We start from the raw sequence: 17,255 nt of genomic DNA, 5'->3' as shown, positions 1-17,255 counted from the left end.
CAAACATTTGTTTGTAGTTGTCGGCTAGTTGTTTGTTCACACAACAGGACATTGCTGATAATGTTGAGACATTTTAGAGGCTCAGAAAAATCGCTTACAGCAGCTTTAGGTTTTCGGACTTCACCACGAAATGCACAACTGTCCATTTTGTACTACTGAAGAAACGTTTAATAGCAACCTGTTGAAAATCCATTCATTGCATAGCCTATATGGTGAGAAAGATAATTAAACAATAAAATGTTCGATATGCTGTGGTCTACTATAAATAAATTCCACAATCAATTCCTATGTTTAAACCGTTTAATAGCGTTGAAGCTCTCACACATTTAAATTACTAGTTCATTTGTTGCAACAAATCAATGCCTTCTGGGCATTGAGACAAAAAGCCTGTTTCATTCTGTTGATCTGTTCCCTATTTTACTGAAAGGAAAATACCTGTTAGTACATGGATATTAATTAAATAATACGACGTAGGCAAAATAATTACATTATATTATAAAATGAGGTATAACGTGGCCTAAAAATACAGACCCCCATTACTGACACCTTTTCAAATTAGAAGTTAGAATTTGTTTATATAAAGCTTGATTTAATTTATTTAAATAAATATAAGTTTTGGGTTACTAAAATTACTTTTATTAATTCTGTTCACTTTGTGCTCATGCGCATTTGTGAAGTAAACATGACCCAACTTGATTTCTCCTCAACCATTTTTTTTACAGTCTATGGCTGGATCCCAAATGGCACACTTCATGTGGACTCGCGGTCTCGTGGCCTTAAAGGAGAACTCCGGTCAATTTTAACATTGAGCTCATTTTTTTGTACATTTGGAGTGCTGTCAATACAGAGAACAACGACAAAAATCGGTGTTGCCTACACCGAGTTATTCTATTTTTAAAATTTGCACCCTATTGACTTCAATGGGGCAAGTAGTAAGCCTGCTTTTTAGCCTCTTAACATCCTTTAAGTGTCATTACAAGTGCACAGAAAATGTGAGTGATTCCTTCCGAGTGAACACGAGTGGATCTGACTGCAGTAGATGTTAGAGATATTAATAAAAATGAAGTTAATTCAGCCAGCGCTCATACCTTTGTTTACATCCTGTTTTCGGTGGAAGGCCATAGTAATCGATTGTCGAGTTCACGCGCATAGGTTTAGTACCTATGATCACGCGCATGCGTGAACTCGACAATCGATTACTATTTTGAATTAACTTCATTTTTATTAATATCTCTAACATCTACTGCAGTCAGATCCACTCGTGTTCACTCGGAAGGAATCACTCACATTTTCTGTGCACTTGTAATGACACTTAAAGGATGTTAAGAGGCTAAAAAGCAGGCTTACTACTTGCCCCATTGAAGTCAATAGGGTGCAAATTTTAAAAATAGAATAACTCGGTGTAGGCAACACCGATTTTTGTCGTTGTTCTCTGTATTGACAGCACTCCAAATGTACAAAAAAATGAGCTCAATGTTAAAATTGACCGGAGTTCTCCTTTAAATTGCGCGTGCTCGCCAAGTGTACGAGTCCGTAGGGTGTCCCATTCGGCATTTCAGCGCTCAGAAGTGTGCTCTCGAGCGCCGCCTTTGTGCCCTCGATGCAGACTTCGGCGAAGCCCGCCCTTTCGCACCCTCCGCACGAGTTACCTACTCAGGAATCATTGCAAACGCCCAATCAGATAAACGAGAGGAGGAGTTTCGTGGCTGTTTGACTTTCACTGGCATGATGTCATCAAGCCTGTCCCAAAATATTGATTCCTGGTTAAGTAACTCGTGTGAAGGGTGCGAAAGTTCGTTGAAGTCAGAAGGCCGAAATCCGGACTCATATACTTGGCGAGCCCGCGCAATTTATAGGGTTAGTTCACCCAAAAATAAAAATTCTGTCTTTAATTACTCACCCTCATGTTGTTCCAACCCCGTAAGACTTTCGTTTATCTTCGGAACACAAATGAAGATATTTTTGATGAAATCTGAGAGCTGGATCACTCCTCCATAGGCTGCTTGGTAATTGCATCTGCTGGCCCAGAAAAGTTAGTAAAGACATCGTTAAAATAGTCCAGGTGACTACAGTGGCTCAACCTTAAGTTTATCAAGCGACGAGAATACTTTTTGTGTGCAAAAAACAAACAAAAATAACGACTTTATTCAACTATTAATTTTCATCCGTGTGGGCCTCTGACGCGAGTTCACGAGAGCGCCACGACGCATGCGTGAGAATTGAGAAGATGACGCAGATGGGTCTCGATTTAGTGTTTAAAATGGTTCTAAAGTGTGCATTTCCTGGATGTCCGAATCGTGAGAAACCAACGAGAAAACGTAAAAGTGCCTTACCAATGCTGCAAAATGAATGGCTTACCTTTCACACTCTCCCATCAAATGATCGTGAGCGTCATCATCTCAGTTCTCGTGAACTCACGTCAGAGGCCCACACGAAAGAAAATGAATAGTTGAATTAAGTTGTTATTTTTGTTTTGTTTTTTTGCGCACAAAAAGTATTCTTGTCGCTTGATAAACTTAAGGTTGAGCCACTGTAGTCACTTGGACTATTTTAACGGTGTCTTTACTAACTTTTCTGTGCCAGCAGATGCAGTTACCTAGCAGCCTATGAAGGAGTGAGCCAGCTCTCAGATTTCATCCAAAATATCTTCATTTGTGTTCCGAAGATGAACGAAAATCTTATGGGGTTGGAACAACATGAGGGTGAGTAATTACAGAATTTTCATTTTTGGGTGAACTAACCCTTTAAGACCATGAGACCACAAGTCCACATGAAGTGTGCCATTTGGGATCCAGCCAATCTATGCTCTCAACCCTTCCCTGATTACGACACCGGCTATGCTATGTGTAGTTGTTGTGTAGAGCAAGAATCTTTAACCCTCTACTGCACACATTTTGATGGTACATGATAAAAATTATTCCACATCATTTCTTGGTTCATTTAGGAACTTTTTATTTATTTATTTATTATTCTTTTTTTCGTTGCCCTAATGGTACAGAATCATAGAGAAAATTATTAATTCACATATCATAAGACAGTCAGAGAGCAATGCAAAAAAATCACAAATCTGTCAAGGAATCATATAATATGTGATAACATTGTCAGCAAAGACATCCTTGAAAAGTATCCCTTATCACACAACGAAAAGAAAAACTGAATTTCTGAAAATGCAAAATAAAAAACTTCATTAAAGGCTTCTCTACACCTTCAATGAATATATATATATACATATTTTGTATGTATAGTTCATTTTTATTTTAAATAAGATTACTAAAGCAAAGCCTTCTTCTGTGACCATGTGTCAGTAAGGAAGTTCAACTTTCAAATGGCGTTTAGTGGCTCCCACGCCTTATTGGACTGTTCTTTTATCCGTTTTGACCATTCTAATTGATTGCAGTCATTTAAAGAAACGTGTACTTAAGAACGTGTACATGGGGCTTAATAAAACTTTCCGTTGCCTAAGGGCTGTAGTACTATGGGTTAATACTTTTCTTCTTGGCGTGATTTCATTTGCTCTGTGCCTTCGCTTGCTGAAACCATGATGTATGTGTGTGAGAGAGATCATAACCCAATCATAACCCTCCGTTCAAATGACATACTCGTTCAGCCCAAGATCGACAGGCGATCCATCCAATCAAATGCGCTTCCGTATGTCCCGTATTAGTTGTGACGCGAACAGTTCACAGTTCGCAGTTGAACAAGCGTTTACTTTTCTAGAATGGTGTTGTCGAAAATATTTAGTTTTATTGTTAAAAAATAAAAGCATCACAATTTAGTGGGGTGGGTGTGTGTCACTGTCCACAAAACACAGACTGACAGAGAGTATAGCTCTTAAAGAGGCTGGCTAATTAAAATACGGAATTGAACCGCCCCCATACCTCTCGGCTTTACTTGGTGAACATAGGAAGCACGTTGCTAGTTAGCTTCAAGTAAAGCTTAATTATCTACCAACCCAAATTTGCATTGGGCAGAAAATAGGAAGGACATGATTTTGGAGCCGATGTACCTGGTTAGGCAGCCAAATTTCTTCCATTTAAGTTGAAAACCATAGCCTTACTGTTATGCTAGCTCTCTGAGTTGGACTGAAAGGCACCGAAGCCGAAGATTGCAGGTTTTTTTTTTTTCCCACTTCAGTTATGGAGGAAATCAGCTGTCTGGTAAGATTGTGACAGTGTTCCTTTCGACACCTGATTGTTCCGCATTTAGGCTAAGATATGTCCTATGGTACTTCTGCTGTAATCATGACATAGCTAACAGTTACTTGTTTTAAAAACTTTTTATTATAAAAAAAAAAAAAAAACCTTAGATTAATTTCGTGATTACAGAAGCTGTATGTTTTTTCCAAAATAACAAAAGCAACAGTTGATGATGTCAGTCTACATGTTGTATTTCGATTACATTTTTAACAGCTACAACGTATTTAATGTGTTATTTTGCGTAAGTTTGCCAAGGGCCCCCTCGTTGTACGACTACAGTGCTAGTAAACGAGCCATATATGTATCTTAAATTTGCATAATTTGTCTTAAATATACAAGACAAATGGATTATTTTCTAGACAGTAATGGGTTTACATCTGATAGTGTCGTCTGTACAAATAGTAATTTCCCTAAGTTAATAATTTGAATTCAGTAGAATTTGTCGGCTGTCAGTAGTTGTATCCTGGTATGATGACGTATGCTGCTCTATCGCTACGTTGTTTAATCTGTCATATCGATCACGGAGCTGCTGTCAAGCTGTACGCGCCTATCATCGGGTTTATTTTCGGGGTTTTTGGGTTAAAGAGGTCTGATTTTGAAACATAACCAGATGATAGGTGTGATAAATACCACGCCATCCTCTGCTCACTCTAGTCTTTCTTGTGTCTCTGTCTAATAGTCACACTAAGGTGAGAGTCTCTAGAGCTCGTCATGAAAGCTCTCGGTGCGCGCTCCGCGTTCTACGTGGGATTTGTGGTGGGCACGTGCAGTCTGTACATGCTCCTGAGTCAAGTTGGGTTCACGCGGAACTTGGGGTCTCGTAAGAACGAGGCCCACGTGGAAAGCCTGCTGGAGATGATAGAAGAAGAAAACAAGAACTGGAAAAAGGAGAGGTCGGCTCTCTTCAACCTCAATCATCCGCACCATACAGGTAAATACACTAGAACTATAACTATAATGAGCTAAACGCATGGCAGTATAATAGAAAGAATATACAGAATATAGTAGAAACTATATACCCATAAAGTGAAACTGTAAGTAACGTTAATAGGCCTACCACAAATAAATCTGAATGTCATATTTATCTTAATTTTTTTCCTTTAAGAATATTTAATAACTATGATTGGGACTGTCCTATTACATAACATTATAAAGAGAACAATATTGTAATAAAACGTTGTGAATTCATTGGGTTTAGTTGCCGTATTGTTCCAGGAAGAGCTCGTCAACAACTGGAGTACACATTATGAATAACACGCATCAGAGGCGACATTGGTGACACGTTGTATCTCTTACTCGTTATATTTGATTATGAAATAATTCATTTAATTAAATTGTCAATCAGATCGACTCATTTTACAACCCTACTAGCCCTTTATTTCGACTAAAAACCCTTTTCATTCATTTGATGAGGAACCTGTTTTTAAAGTTGTTTAACTTGTTTTGCATTGTTTCATTGCCAACCAGAAAATGAAAATTGCTCCCAGCATGTTACAGACAGCCAAACTGCTCCCAGCTTGTTACAGACAGTCATACACATTGTTTTTATAAAAAAAAAAATTAAGAATTGTTATAGTTATTATTGCAATAGCACAATGAAGGCATTCCCAGAAGAGGTGTGTTAGACTGGTAGAGCCAGGTGATGTAGGCCATGCAGCACTTCAGCTTTATTACACCCTTTTATTTATATGATTTGTGGATATAGCTCCACACCTCCACACCCTGGTGTCACAATTGAACTAAGAGTTAACGGTTCCATTTGAACAAAGCGCTCTTTGTGAGAAACTCTTTTTGGGCACATGTTTGTGTGTGTTCTCCCTGGAGAGATGGACTTTGCTCTTATTTTGAGCTTGCATCTAATGTTTTGTCCTTGGTAAAGTGTAATGAAATGGACTCTCATATGCTGACTCTAAATTGTATGCATGAGTAGTTGACAAAATTTAAGTAGATGAAGATATTCTTTACTGAATATCAATCTTGTTGTTTATTTCACGAGTTCACACTTACATCCAATTTGAGGGGGTAAAGTTCAATGCGTATTTGGCGTGCTGTCCGGGGGTAGGGCTCCGAGCTCGGAGTTCGGCCCGAACCCAGAGTACTCCCCCGGTAGGTTAGTGTTTAGGACTAGAAGTGTGGAGAAGGGGTGGTGGGGGGATGCTGCGAAACTGTCAATGGATTGAGGTGAGACTGCTGAGTGTACATATGTTACCTGCTGAGTGCTCTCCACTTGTGTTAATTATCTGAACGTGCTCCTCCCGAACTTTGTTAATAAAACATCATATAAAACAAATTTTTTTTTTAAACCGTTTTGCTTTTTACTAGTTTCTAGTTTTACTTGTAGGGTTAGTTCACCCAAATAATAACATTTTGTCATAATTGCCAGTTGCCACACCCTTGTTGTTCATGACTTTTGTTCATCCTCGAAAAATACAACTGAACTGAAGATATTTAAATGAAACCTGAGATATTTCTGTTCCTCCATTAAAAGTGCATGCAATAAAAAATTGACACTTCATAAAAACAGTGTAAACTACGTCATCCATATGAATCGAGCAGCTTAATCCAAGTCTTCTGAAGAGACACGATCACTTTATATGATAAACAGATGTAATTTAGGCTATTTATTAATATTTAAGCCTAAATATTTTATTCACATTTTATTTAGCATGCACGGTTGAGCTGCAGTTTGACAAATTATTTTTTAGTGTCATTAATTTGCTACTTTGTAGAATTAGATTTTCATTAATTTCATGTATTTTTCTGAGTAATCTTGGACTATCTCTTGTAGGTGAGGATGGCAAACTGGCTGATGCTCTCTATAAGCGTGTACGCATTCTGTGTTGGGTTATGACTGGCCCTGATAACCTTGAGAAAAAAGCTCGACACGTGAAAGCCACATGGAGTCGCCACTGCAACATTGTGGTCTTCATAAGCTCTGTGGATAACCCCGATTTTCCCACGGTTGGCCTAAACACCAAGGAAGGTCGGGATCAGCTGTACTGGAAAACCATTCGTGCTTTCCATTATGTCATGGAGAAGCACGGGGACGAGGCAGACTGGTTCCTCAAAGCGGATGACGACACTTATGTAATCGTCGACAACCTGCGATGGATTCTGGCCAGCCACTCTCCAGAGGACCCTGTGTATTTTGGCCGGCGGTTTAAGCCGTACGTAAAACAGGGCTACATGAGTGGCGGCGCTGGCTACGTGCTCAGCAAAGAAGCTCTGAGGAGGTTTGTGGAGGGCTTTCGCACCAAAGTGTGCACTCACACTACCTCAGTGGAGGACTTAGCTATGGGTCAGTGTTTAGAGAAGGTAGGCGTTGTGGCAGGAGACTCCCGAGACACCATACAAAGAGAGACATTCCACCCTTTCGTACCCGAGTCCCATCTCACTGGCACATTTCCCAAGACTTTCTGGTATTGGAACTACTGTTATTACCCCATTGTGCAGGTGAGTCTATCATATATATTTTTTAATCAATATGTCATTACTTGATCTTCCAGTGAAATGACAGACTTCTCTCTGGTGATGTATGCCAGACTACTCCAATCATTTAGTCCACTTAAACCCCGCCCCTTTCTTACAATCGACTGCAAGTTCAGATCTGCCTCCATCCAATCTACTACCGATGAATATAACCAAGATCCCGCCCTACATTTTTTTTTCTTTCCATTATCTGTTTATCTTGGTGGTTGTACGACAGAATACGAAAAAAAGAACTGTCGCTACATTCTTTACAGCGCAACTTTGTGTCAGATCGGTCTTTTTTTGAAGTTTCTGTTAAGAAGATGCTGTCTATGTAGACAGAGAAGCAAATATGACGTCAACGTTTTCATTTAATGCACCCTGAAGGTGTGATTGTCACCCTTTACATCCTGTTCAAATAAATGACACAGACCAGTATTGACTATGCAGTCATTAATTCTTTGTGTCCTTGGCCCAAGTGAGCGTGAGTTTGTTTTGGCAAAGATCATAATCTATTGAGTAAATCTGCGCTGTCGCCACATTACTTTAAGCACTGTTGCATGATGATATTAAAGGAACACCCCACCGTTTTTTCATATTAAACTATGTTATTCCCTTAACTAAGACGAGTTGATGCATATCTCTCTCGTCTCAGTGCGTTCACTCAATCGCTCTGGCGCGCGGCGACACTTTGATAGCACTTAGCTTAGCCCAGTTCATTCATTAGGGACCAAACAGAGATGACGTTAGAAGCGACCAAACACCTCCACGTTTTCCCTATTTAAATACAGTTACATGAGTAGTTACACCACCAAGTATGGTGACACAAAATAAAAAGTGGCGCTTTTCTAAGCGGGTAAAAAGGATAACCATAATGTATGGCGGAATAGCACTTGGGACTCGGGAGCACTTCGACTCGGCGCAGTAAAAAGTCACACCTGAAAAATCCTCTCCCCCTCTCCATCTCACTTCTGTCATTAGAACCAACGTGACTTTTTACTGCGCCGAGTCGAAGTGCTCCCGAGTCCCAAGTGCTATTCCGCCATAAATTATAGTTATCCTCAGGGCCGGACTGGGACACAATTTCAGGCCGGGAAATCCTATACCCACCCAGGCCATCCTATGCACCCAAATAAAATTTAGAAACACGGACAACCCTATTTTTTTTCCTAAATTACATTTATTGGTCTAAATCCTTAGGCTGGGGCAGTGTAAAATAATTAAAGGCTTTCTCTTGAACGGTATCCTCACTTCCCTTTTCCTTCTCTTCATTTGCCCTAATATCTCTCTGTCTCTCCCTTCCACCAGTACCTGAAGAAGAGACAGGTACAAGAAAAATACGCACACTTCATATATACATACATACAGCGGGGGAAATAAGTATTGAACACGTTATCATTTTTCTCAGTAAATATATTTCCAAAGGTGCTATTGACATGAAATTTTCACCAGATGTTGGTAACAACCCAAGTAAGCCATACATACAAAGAAACAAACAAAAATAAGTTCAGAAATTAAGTTATGTGTAATAATGTGAAATGACACAGGGAAAAAGTATTGAACACATGAAGAAAGGGAGGCGCAAAAAGGCATAGAAAGCCAAGACAACTGCTGAAAACTTACAGTAATTAAAAAGCAATCCAGCCCCCTGTCAGTGGAAATTAAGTCTCAAATGATGGCCTACAAAAAGGTCTCATTGCCAAGGTGTCACACAAGACACATCTCATGATGGGTAAAAGCGAAGAGCTGTCTCAAGACCTTCGCAACCTAATTGTTGCAAAACATAATGATGGCATTGGTTATAGGCGCCATTCTAAGCTTCTGAATGTTCCAGTGAGCACTTTTGGGGCCATAATACGGAAGTGGAAAGACAATAATTTCACCATAAATTTGCCTCGACCAGTGCTCCTCGCAAGATTTCTGATAGAGGAGTGAAAAGAATAATCAGAAGAGTTGTCCTTGGCAATGAGACCTTTTTGTAGGCCATCATTTGGGACTTTTCAGCAGTTGTCTTGGCTTTCCATGCCTTTTTGCGCCTCCCTTTCTTGTGTTCAATACTTTTTCCCTGTGTCATTTCACATTATTACACATAACTTAATTTCTGAACTTATTTTTGTTTGTTTCTTTGTATGTATGGCTTACTTGGGTTGTTACCAACATCTGGCGAAAATTTCATGTCAATAGCACCTTTGGAAATATATTTACTGAGAAAAATGATGACGTGTTCAATACTTATTTCCCCCGCTGTACATATATACGTCAACGTTTTCATTTAATGCACCCTGAAGGTGTGATTGTCACCCTTTACATCCTGTTCAAATAAATGACACAGACCAGTATTGACTATGCAGTCTTTAATTCTTTGTGTCCTTGGCCCAAGTGAGCGTGAGTTTGTTTTGGCAAAGATCATAGTCAATTGAGTCAATCTGCGCTGTCACCACATTACTTTAAGCACTGTTGCATGATGATATTAAAGGAACACTCCACCGTTTTTTCATATTAAACTATGTTATTCCCTTAACTAAGACGAGTTGATACATATCTCTGGCGCGCGGCGACACTTTGATAGCACTTAGCTTAGCCCAGTTCATTCATTAGGGACCAAACAGAGATGACGTTAGAAGCGACCAAACACCTCCACGTTTTCCCTATTTAAATACAGTTACACGAGTAGTTACACGACCAAGTATGGTGACAAAATAAAAAGTGGCGCTTTTCTAAGCGGGTAAAAAGGATAACCATAATGTATGGCGGAATAGCACTTGGGACTTGGGAGCACTTCGACTCGGCGCAGTAAAAAGTCACGCCTGAAAAATCCTCTCCTCCTCTCCCTCTCACTTCTGTCATTACAACCAACGTCACTTTTTACTGCGCCGAGTCGAAGTGCTCCCGAGTCCCAAGTGCTATTCCGGCATACATTATAGTTATCCTTTTTACCCGCTTAGAAAAGCGCCACGTTTTATTTTGTCACCATACTTGGTCGTGTAACACGCACTGAGACGAGAGAGGTATGTATCAACTCGTCTTAGTTAAGGGAATAACAGTTTAATATGAAAAATAGTAAAAAAAATGAAATAAAGAACACTGATTATCTAACTAACCCCAATGTTGTTTGAAAACTGAATTATTATTTTTTGTGGAATACAAAAGGGGGAAAAAATTGCATTGTTTACTCAGACAGATGCCATTCCAAACTCATTTAATTTTTGTTTTTAATTTTCTTTTTCCGTTGAACACAAAAGAAGATTACTTGCGTAATATGCGCTCTTAAATGGGCTCCATTACAATGAATGCTTTTAAATGCCCCTAGCTTTTAAAAGGATGCAAAAGTACCACAAAAGAAGTCCTTTTGAATGGTGATCTATAAGTCTTCTGAGAACTGACTGAAGTCTTTATTCACTAAAAATCTTCCAATCCAGTTGGCTGGTAACTGCTGCAACTTCTATTGTAAATTGCTTTGAATAAAAGCATCTGCTAAATGCATGATTGCAAGTGTAACTGAGTCAAAACCGAATCGATCGGTTATTATTGTCTGGACCACTTTTATAATAATTTGATGGTGCTTTTTTTCAATCATATTGAAAGCTGCAGCTCCCATTCATTAGAACTGCATGAGAAAGAGTGATCAGTACATTGTCATTTGTGTTTCACAACAAAACAAATAAACGAATATTTATATATTCCTATTTTAATTTGCATAATTCTTTCTCTATCTCTCTCAGGGGCCACAGTGTTGCTCAGACCTTGCTGTTTCTTTCCACTATATGGATTCGTCACACATGTACCTGCTGGAATACTACACTTACCACTTGCGTGCCTTTGGCTACAAATACCGCTATCAGCCCTCTGAACCCAATGTCATACAAGACCTCAAAGCCCCTGTCCCAGACAAATTGGAAACTGGAGACTCGGAGAAAAAGCAGGGGGTAGAAGCACAGGAAGGCGAAAAACAATCCTCTGAATTTAATGAAAAGTCTTAGCAGCTTTTTGCATAGGATTTTTTTTAAACAACATTTAAAATCTTCTTCCAAAAGAAGTCTTTTTTGGGGGGATGGCTTTACATTTTTATTTGGATGATGTCTTTAATTGTATCCTATATTGTGCCACAGAAATGTGTGCATGACATGTTTGTGGTACTGTTTGAGAGGGTGTTCCTTTTAATAATGCATTTGTACGTGAATGTTTCAATATATGACCCCAACCCTAACAGTGCGTAATTGTATGAAATGAAGGTTAAGACATGTAGAGCCAGAGTATGCGGTTCTTGAGATGTGATTCATTTAGCCTATGAGCCTGCCTTAACAGTATAATAACATGGGATAAGAAAGGCTGCCTCTGCATTTGTTATATTTGGCGTTCATTTGTGATTAATTTTTATTTTGAATACATATATAAAAATATGAATCGTGTATTTGCTCTGCACTGTGTAATCATAAGCGCACCACCATGAATGATTTAACAGCAATTTCATAAGAACAAGGGGCCTTGATTTTCCTTTCATTTGCTCATTCCCTTGAATTAGTGCCTCTGCTCTGATCCAGAGAAATCATCCATTTCCATATGTTCCTGGACTGCGTTTGTATTGTGATTGGGCAATATTTAAACACAGAGCAGATAATATTGTAGTTGTTTATATCTTGCAAACACTCAAGCTCCAATTTGACTATGTACACGCTACTCCCCGTAACATTACATCAATGTAAAGATTAACCAGGATGTAGTCTTGATGTAATCAGTTGATACCCTTCTCTGGATGTTTCTTTGAAAGAATACGGATTAGTACTCCATTAAGATCCTGTTGGCTGGCCCAATAGTTCATGAGCACCTAGGGAAAAAAGTAAAGGTAGATAAGACTGCTTAAGGACACACTTTATCCATGCTAGTGGGAATTTTGGTCTTGGTGATGAATGGCGTACTGTAACACACTGTGAAGCATGCCGGTTGTGAATTATTGGATTTTTCAGACCACATCATGCTTTATTTAATTGACTGGAGTATGACTGAAGTGGATTGTCTGGTTTTGCTTCATTTCACATCGCTAGTGCGGCAACTACTACAGCAGTTTGCGTGCGAGATTAAATGTGCTGATTTTACAATTGATGCAGAGTAGTGAAAATAATTCAGTTTCTTGTGATGTGTGTTTTATGTCTCAGTTTCTCAGTTATTTGTGTGTATTTGCTATACTTAAAGGGACAGTTCACCCAAAAATGAAAATTCTGTCTTCGTTTACTCACCTTCATGTTCTTCAAAATATCATATGCCTTTGGAAAGACATCAGGCTGAGTAAATGACAGATTTTATTTTATTTTTTAACCAATGCCTTTAAATGTGCTGGTGTTGTTAAACTTTCCTTTTAAAATAATGCACACTAAAAGTGTATTAGTAGAGGTTGCAATGCAGGCAGAAGACAGTAATGAAGAATCTTAGCCTGCACTGGCAAACATTTGGACTGTGCACTAACTGAAACTTGCCACAATTATGAAGGATTTCAAATAAAGTTTATTTGAATGAATAAACTTATTTGAACTGGGAATGAGTTTTATTTTAATACAAACCACTGTTTCTTTTTGACCACTCCCAGCATCTTAATTGTTGAGGGAATGAATGTGGGTTTTGACTAAACATGAACCAGCTTTATAGTGAGCCTTCATTGGTGTGAATTCTGGGGGGAAAAAATCTGTTTGCATTGTTTCGTTGATTTCAAGAGTGTGCCACTTCAAGTATGATTTAATTGGTTTGTGGGTTTTTTTGTGGTAAAGTTTTATTATTTTAACAAGAAGTTATGAAACGTTTGAACATGATGACTTCAGAAAAGCTCTTTAGCTAACATTCCTTTGTAATCATTCAATTTTCCTCGAGTTTCCTTTTGTTTGGTTATTTTTTCAGATTGGAAATCTGAACAGAACAATGAAATGCAGATCTTAAGAGGAGTTGTTTTCTTTGCAGACATTACATTGTTTGAGCAAAGTGTTTTGGGAAAGTGCGTTGACAAAGAAGGCCCATAGAAATTTGGGAGATGTGTAGTGGATTATATAACGAAGAGGGAACTCAACTTGTCATAAATGAATCAGAACCATTCATAGTGCTAACATAAAAACCAGCAGGAAGATGCAAATGTCCTTTCCAATCTTTTTAAAGCGCATTTGCATTTCTGAATTGATGCGTTTCATGCCCTTGTCTTTAATCCAAAAGTGTTTTGTTTTCTCAGTAGGGTCTTTTATGAACAAAGTGAATCATGTACAGCACTTTCACTGCAATCTTTAATTTATAAAAGAGTGTGTGTGAGGCAAATGTGTGACAAGAATAATTCAATGAGGAATAATAACCAGCATATTAAATAAGACTTTTTTAAATAAAGTTTTTTGTTGTGTGGACTTCTTTATGAATAAAGAAAGAAATAATTGAGGGTGGGTATGTTTTACAGCACTTTAAATAAGCATATGTTAAAATAAATTAAGGTATAAGCAAGAATATTTACAGTGTGGGGCTTATATATTCTTCAATCAACACATTGTTGTCATCCCTTTAAAGAAAACATCCTTTATCTGATTTGAGATTAAGGGGGTTCAATGTAAGAATTATTATCCTACATAAAAACAACAACAAAATATACTAGTATGAATGCACTTTGACAATAAACAAAAAATCATACAGCTCAGTTATCTTACAAAGAAAGATATTTTTTCTTCGGGATGGTAAAATTCCATAGATGAGTTCTGGACGGATGAGATAAGGCTTCATACACCACAGCAAAACCTTCAAAGAAATTCAATACAATTACACAGAAATCTCTGAAAAATAACTTTTACTAGCTGCAATTAATCAACTCCACAATAATTAGGCCTATACTCTATAACACAACTTACAAATTCTCACCTTTGCCTTCTGTCCTTTAAGAAAATGTTGCCTGTCCTCTCTCTTCTCCAAGCAGGAATGGCTGATCAAACCAAAACAAACAAAACATTTCTATATATTCATTTACTATTATTCTCCATAGTAGCCACTAGAGGTCAGTGTATTCTCTGCACTATATTTTGTATGTCCTGCAGTCACTTATTCTGCATCGTGCAAGGTTTGTTTGAGTATGATGACATAAATACAGACTATAATTAATTAATGCAATCACTTATTCCCCTCTCATTCTTTCGGCTAACTCATATTGACCACCATTAATTAATCTCTTACCAGACACGATGTTTCTCCGTCCCAACAGTCCAACAAAAATGTCATTCATGTTAGCTACAAAAGGACCAGAGAAACAAAGCTCTCATCAGCCTCTGACATGTCACTTTAATCAATCAGGATCACACTGAAGCAAGATAATGATGAATATGGAAACTTACGTCTAAATGGTGAAGTTGTGTCACGATTTGTTCCTGTAAAATAAAAATGAATAATAAAACCAACTTTAAATATCACTGGCCTTGACCTCTAAGGAATAGTTCTTCCAAAAATCTGAATTCTGTCATTACTCATCCTCATCTTGTTTCGATATTTTTTTGTGGAACAACATGAAGGTCAATAAATAATGACATTTTCATTTTTGCATGAACTATTCCCAATCTTCTGAATGTTTAAAACTATTAAAAGCAAATTTCATCATTCATATAATTTAGTCTTTTTGTGTCTCACCGGCACTCCTCCTGCCCATCAGTCCAATGAAACTGTCATAATCGATATCACCATATCGTTTGTCAAAGCGCTCAGACTGGGGGTTGTTGTTGTCCTGAACATAACACACAAACAGGATGGTTCAAGAACTCAGAAAATGAATGTCTGACTCACTAATGTGAATGACTCAATAACACGAAGACTCCAAACTGTGATGATCATTACAATTATAAAAACAACCAAAAGAAAATGGCCAGGGAACTGCTTCGAAAACTGATTTCACAAAACGTTAAAATAATAAAATAAAGCAGTGAGTGGTATAGGCCATAATGTCTAGCCTATCTGTGATCCCATACGTTGTTTTAGCCATTTTGTGTGTGTGTGTGTGTGTGTGTGTGTGTGTGTGTGTGTGTGTGTGTGTGTGTGTGTGTGTGTGTGTGCGTGCGTGACTGAACCTCCATTTGAGCCCATATTTAACAGTCAGATACCACATTAAAGAAACCATTAAGGTTTTAATGGAATCAGGATTCATTCTAGCCACCTCCATACATTCTCTATGTCCCAAGAAACATTTATTATTATATCAGTGTTTTCAGGATTCGGGTTTGGGGTCAGTAAAACATTTTTTGAAAGAATTTAATACTTTTATTCATTAAGGATGCATTAAATTGATCAAAAGTGACAGTATAGACATTTATTATGTTGCAAAAGCTTTCTATTTCAGATCAGTGCTGTTATTTTGAACTTTCTATTCATCAAAGAACCCTGAAAAAAAAACCTGTTTTCAATATTGACAATAATAATAAATGTTTCTTGAGCAGCAAATCAGCATATTAGAATGATTTCTGAAGGATCATGTGACACTGAAGACTGGAGTAATGATGCTGAAAATGCAGCTTTGCCATCACAGGGATAAATAAATATATTCAAATAGAAAACAGTTATTTTGATATATTTGGATAAAATAAATGCAGCATTGCATAAGAGACTTTTTTCAAAAACATTTAAAAATCTTACCGATCTAAAACGTTTAAACGGTTGTCTATAGGCCTATATATAGCCTAATTGTAACAGAATATATTTGTTCTATTCAATTTAATTGACATTGCGGTGGAAATGTTCAAATATTTAGTATGCAAAACTTTTAAGTAGCCTATAGCCTACTGACTTTTATTCACTAGAGTAAAAAAAAAGAAGAAGTGACAACTAGCCCCTAAACTCACTTTTTTTTTTTTTTTTTTTATCTCATATAACAGTCCGTCTAACAAACGAACGATTTTCTTTTAAAAGAGACAAGGCTACTTACTGTGAATGATGGGTAGTCGAGCGCACAGCGCGAGAGTCCAGGACACGCGACCAACAGAGAGAACAGCACGAGCGACCAACTGCAGGACATCCTCAGATCCGCTGCTTTTCACACACCTGCATCAAACTTTATTTAGCCTATGAAATCCAAACCAATAACTTTGTAATTAATCTAAAACAATTGAATGAAACAGGAGGTATTAATACCTTTAAAATACACTGAGATAAGTTGGTATTCAGGAGGATGATGTTCAGGTTCTTCTCTCTTTAGAGCTGTGTAAAGGCTCGCAGGTGCGCGCGTTCTTTTATTTGTAGTGTTCGGGCGCTCCGCTCACACAAGCTTGGGCAAGCTGACTCTCCATACGAATCAAATGATGCTAACATATCCTAGTGACGCAAAGTCATTAACACACCAGAGCCTTGACGTATTTGTGCGGTTAATTACATTGCATCCAAACTCACACCTCATCTTAGTCTCTTGAGCTTCGAATCGTGTAAAATTCAGTCTAATTCAGATAAAAATTTTTCGAATTGACTTGTGAAGAGTAGGCTATACGAGCCAATATATAATCAAATGGACAAGGTTTTTTTTGCTTTGTATTCTGGTAACTCATTTAGAGAAGGTTTAGCAGATTTTTGACTCAGGACACGTGTGTGATTGGGGGTTCAATGCTT

The 17,255-nt window shown here is 37.9% G+C and overlaps 2 protein-coding genes across 4 annotated transcripts; one reads left to right on the top strand and one right to left on the bottom strand.

Annotated features, from left to right (window-relative positions):
• Positions 1-3,621: 3,621 nt before the first annotated feature.
• On the top strand, positions 3,622-14,021 carry c1galt1lb (core 1 synthase, glycoprotein-N-acetylgalactosamine 3-beta-galactosyltransferase 1, like b). 3 transcript variants are annotated; one of them, XM_084424909.1, is made up of 4 exons: positions 3,622-4,157; positions 4,876-5,127; positions 6,985-7,649; positions 11,387-14,021. In XM_084424909.1, the coding sequence occupies exons 2-4, from the start codon at positions 4,908-4,910 to the stop codon at positions 11,642-11,644; spliced, it is 1,143 nt and encodes a 380-aa protein (XP_084281035.1). In that variant the 5' UTR covers positions 3,622-4,157; positions 4,876-4,907; the 3' UTR covers positions 11,645-14,021. The 3 variants fall into 3 exon arrangements, with proteins under 3 accessions (XP_084281035.1, XP_084281037.1, XP_084281036.1); XM_084424911.1 differs by lacking the exon at positions 3,622-4,157 and adding an exon at positions 4,276-4,783; XM_084424910.1 differs by lacking the exon at positions 3,622-4,157 and having other exon boundaries at positions 4,277-5,127.
• A 113-nt stretch (positions 14,022-14,134) lies between these two features.
• Positions 14,135-16,856, bottom strand: tac3b (tachykinin precursor 3b). The gene is made up of 7 exons (XM_084424923.1): positions 16,788-16,856; positions 16,582-16,697; positions 15,297-15,390; positions 15,008-15,040; positions 14,850-14,903; positions 14,541-14,601; positions 14,135-14,420 (listed from the first exon to the last, which is right to left on the bottom strand). Exons 2-7 carry the CDS (start codon positions 16,669-16,671, stop codon positions 14,402-14,404), a joined length of 351 nt encoding a protein of 116 aa, XP_084281049.1. The 5' UTR covers positions 16,672-16,697; positions 16,788-16,856; the 3' UTR covers positions 14,135-14,401.
• Positions 16,857-17,255: the final 399 nt, after the last annotated feature.

Source organism: Rutilus rutilus, assembly GCF_951802725.1.
Source record: "Rutilus rutilus genome assembly, chromosome: 12".
NCBI lineage: Eukaryota > Metazoa > Chordata > Actinopteri > Cypriniformes > Leuciscidae > Rutilus > Rutilus rutilus.
The sequence above is the reverse complement of the archived record's forward strand: the minus strand, read 5'-3'. Positions and strand labels throughout refer to the sequence as shown.

What these genes read in the sequence shown, in the direction of transcription:
- tac3b (XM_084424923.1), bottom strand. Translation starts at nt 16,671, where the DNA reads ATGTCCTGCAGTTGGTCGCTCGTGCTGTTCTCTCTGTTGGTCGCGTGT. An exon ending in GATGGGCAGGAGGAGTGCCG is followed by an intron (nt 15,041 to 15,296) that starts GTGAGACACAAA and finishes TTTATTTTACAG; the next exon opens with GAACAAATCGTGACACAACT. An exon ending in ACGGAGAAACATCGTGTCTG is followed by an intron (nt 14,602 to 14,849) that starts GTAAGAGATTAA and finishes TGGTTTGATCAG; the next exon opens with CCATTCCTGCTTGGAGAAGA.
- c1galt1lb (XM_084424909.1), top strand. Translation starts at nt 4,908, where the DNA reads ATGAAAGCTCTCGGTGCGCGCTCCGCGTTCTACGTGGGATTTGTGGTG. An exon ending in CAATCATCCGCACCATACAG is followed by an intron (nt 5,128 to 6,984) that starts GTAAATACACTA and finishes TATCTCTTGTAG; the next exon opens with GTGAGGATGGCAAACTGGCT. An exon ending in GTTATTACCCCATTGTGCAG is followed by an intron (nt 7,650 to 11,386) that starts GTGAGTCTATCA and finishes TATCTCTCTCAG; the next exon opens with GGGCCACAGTGTTGCTCAGA.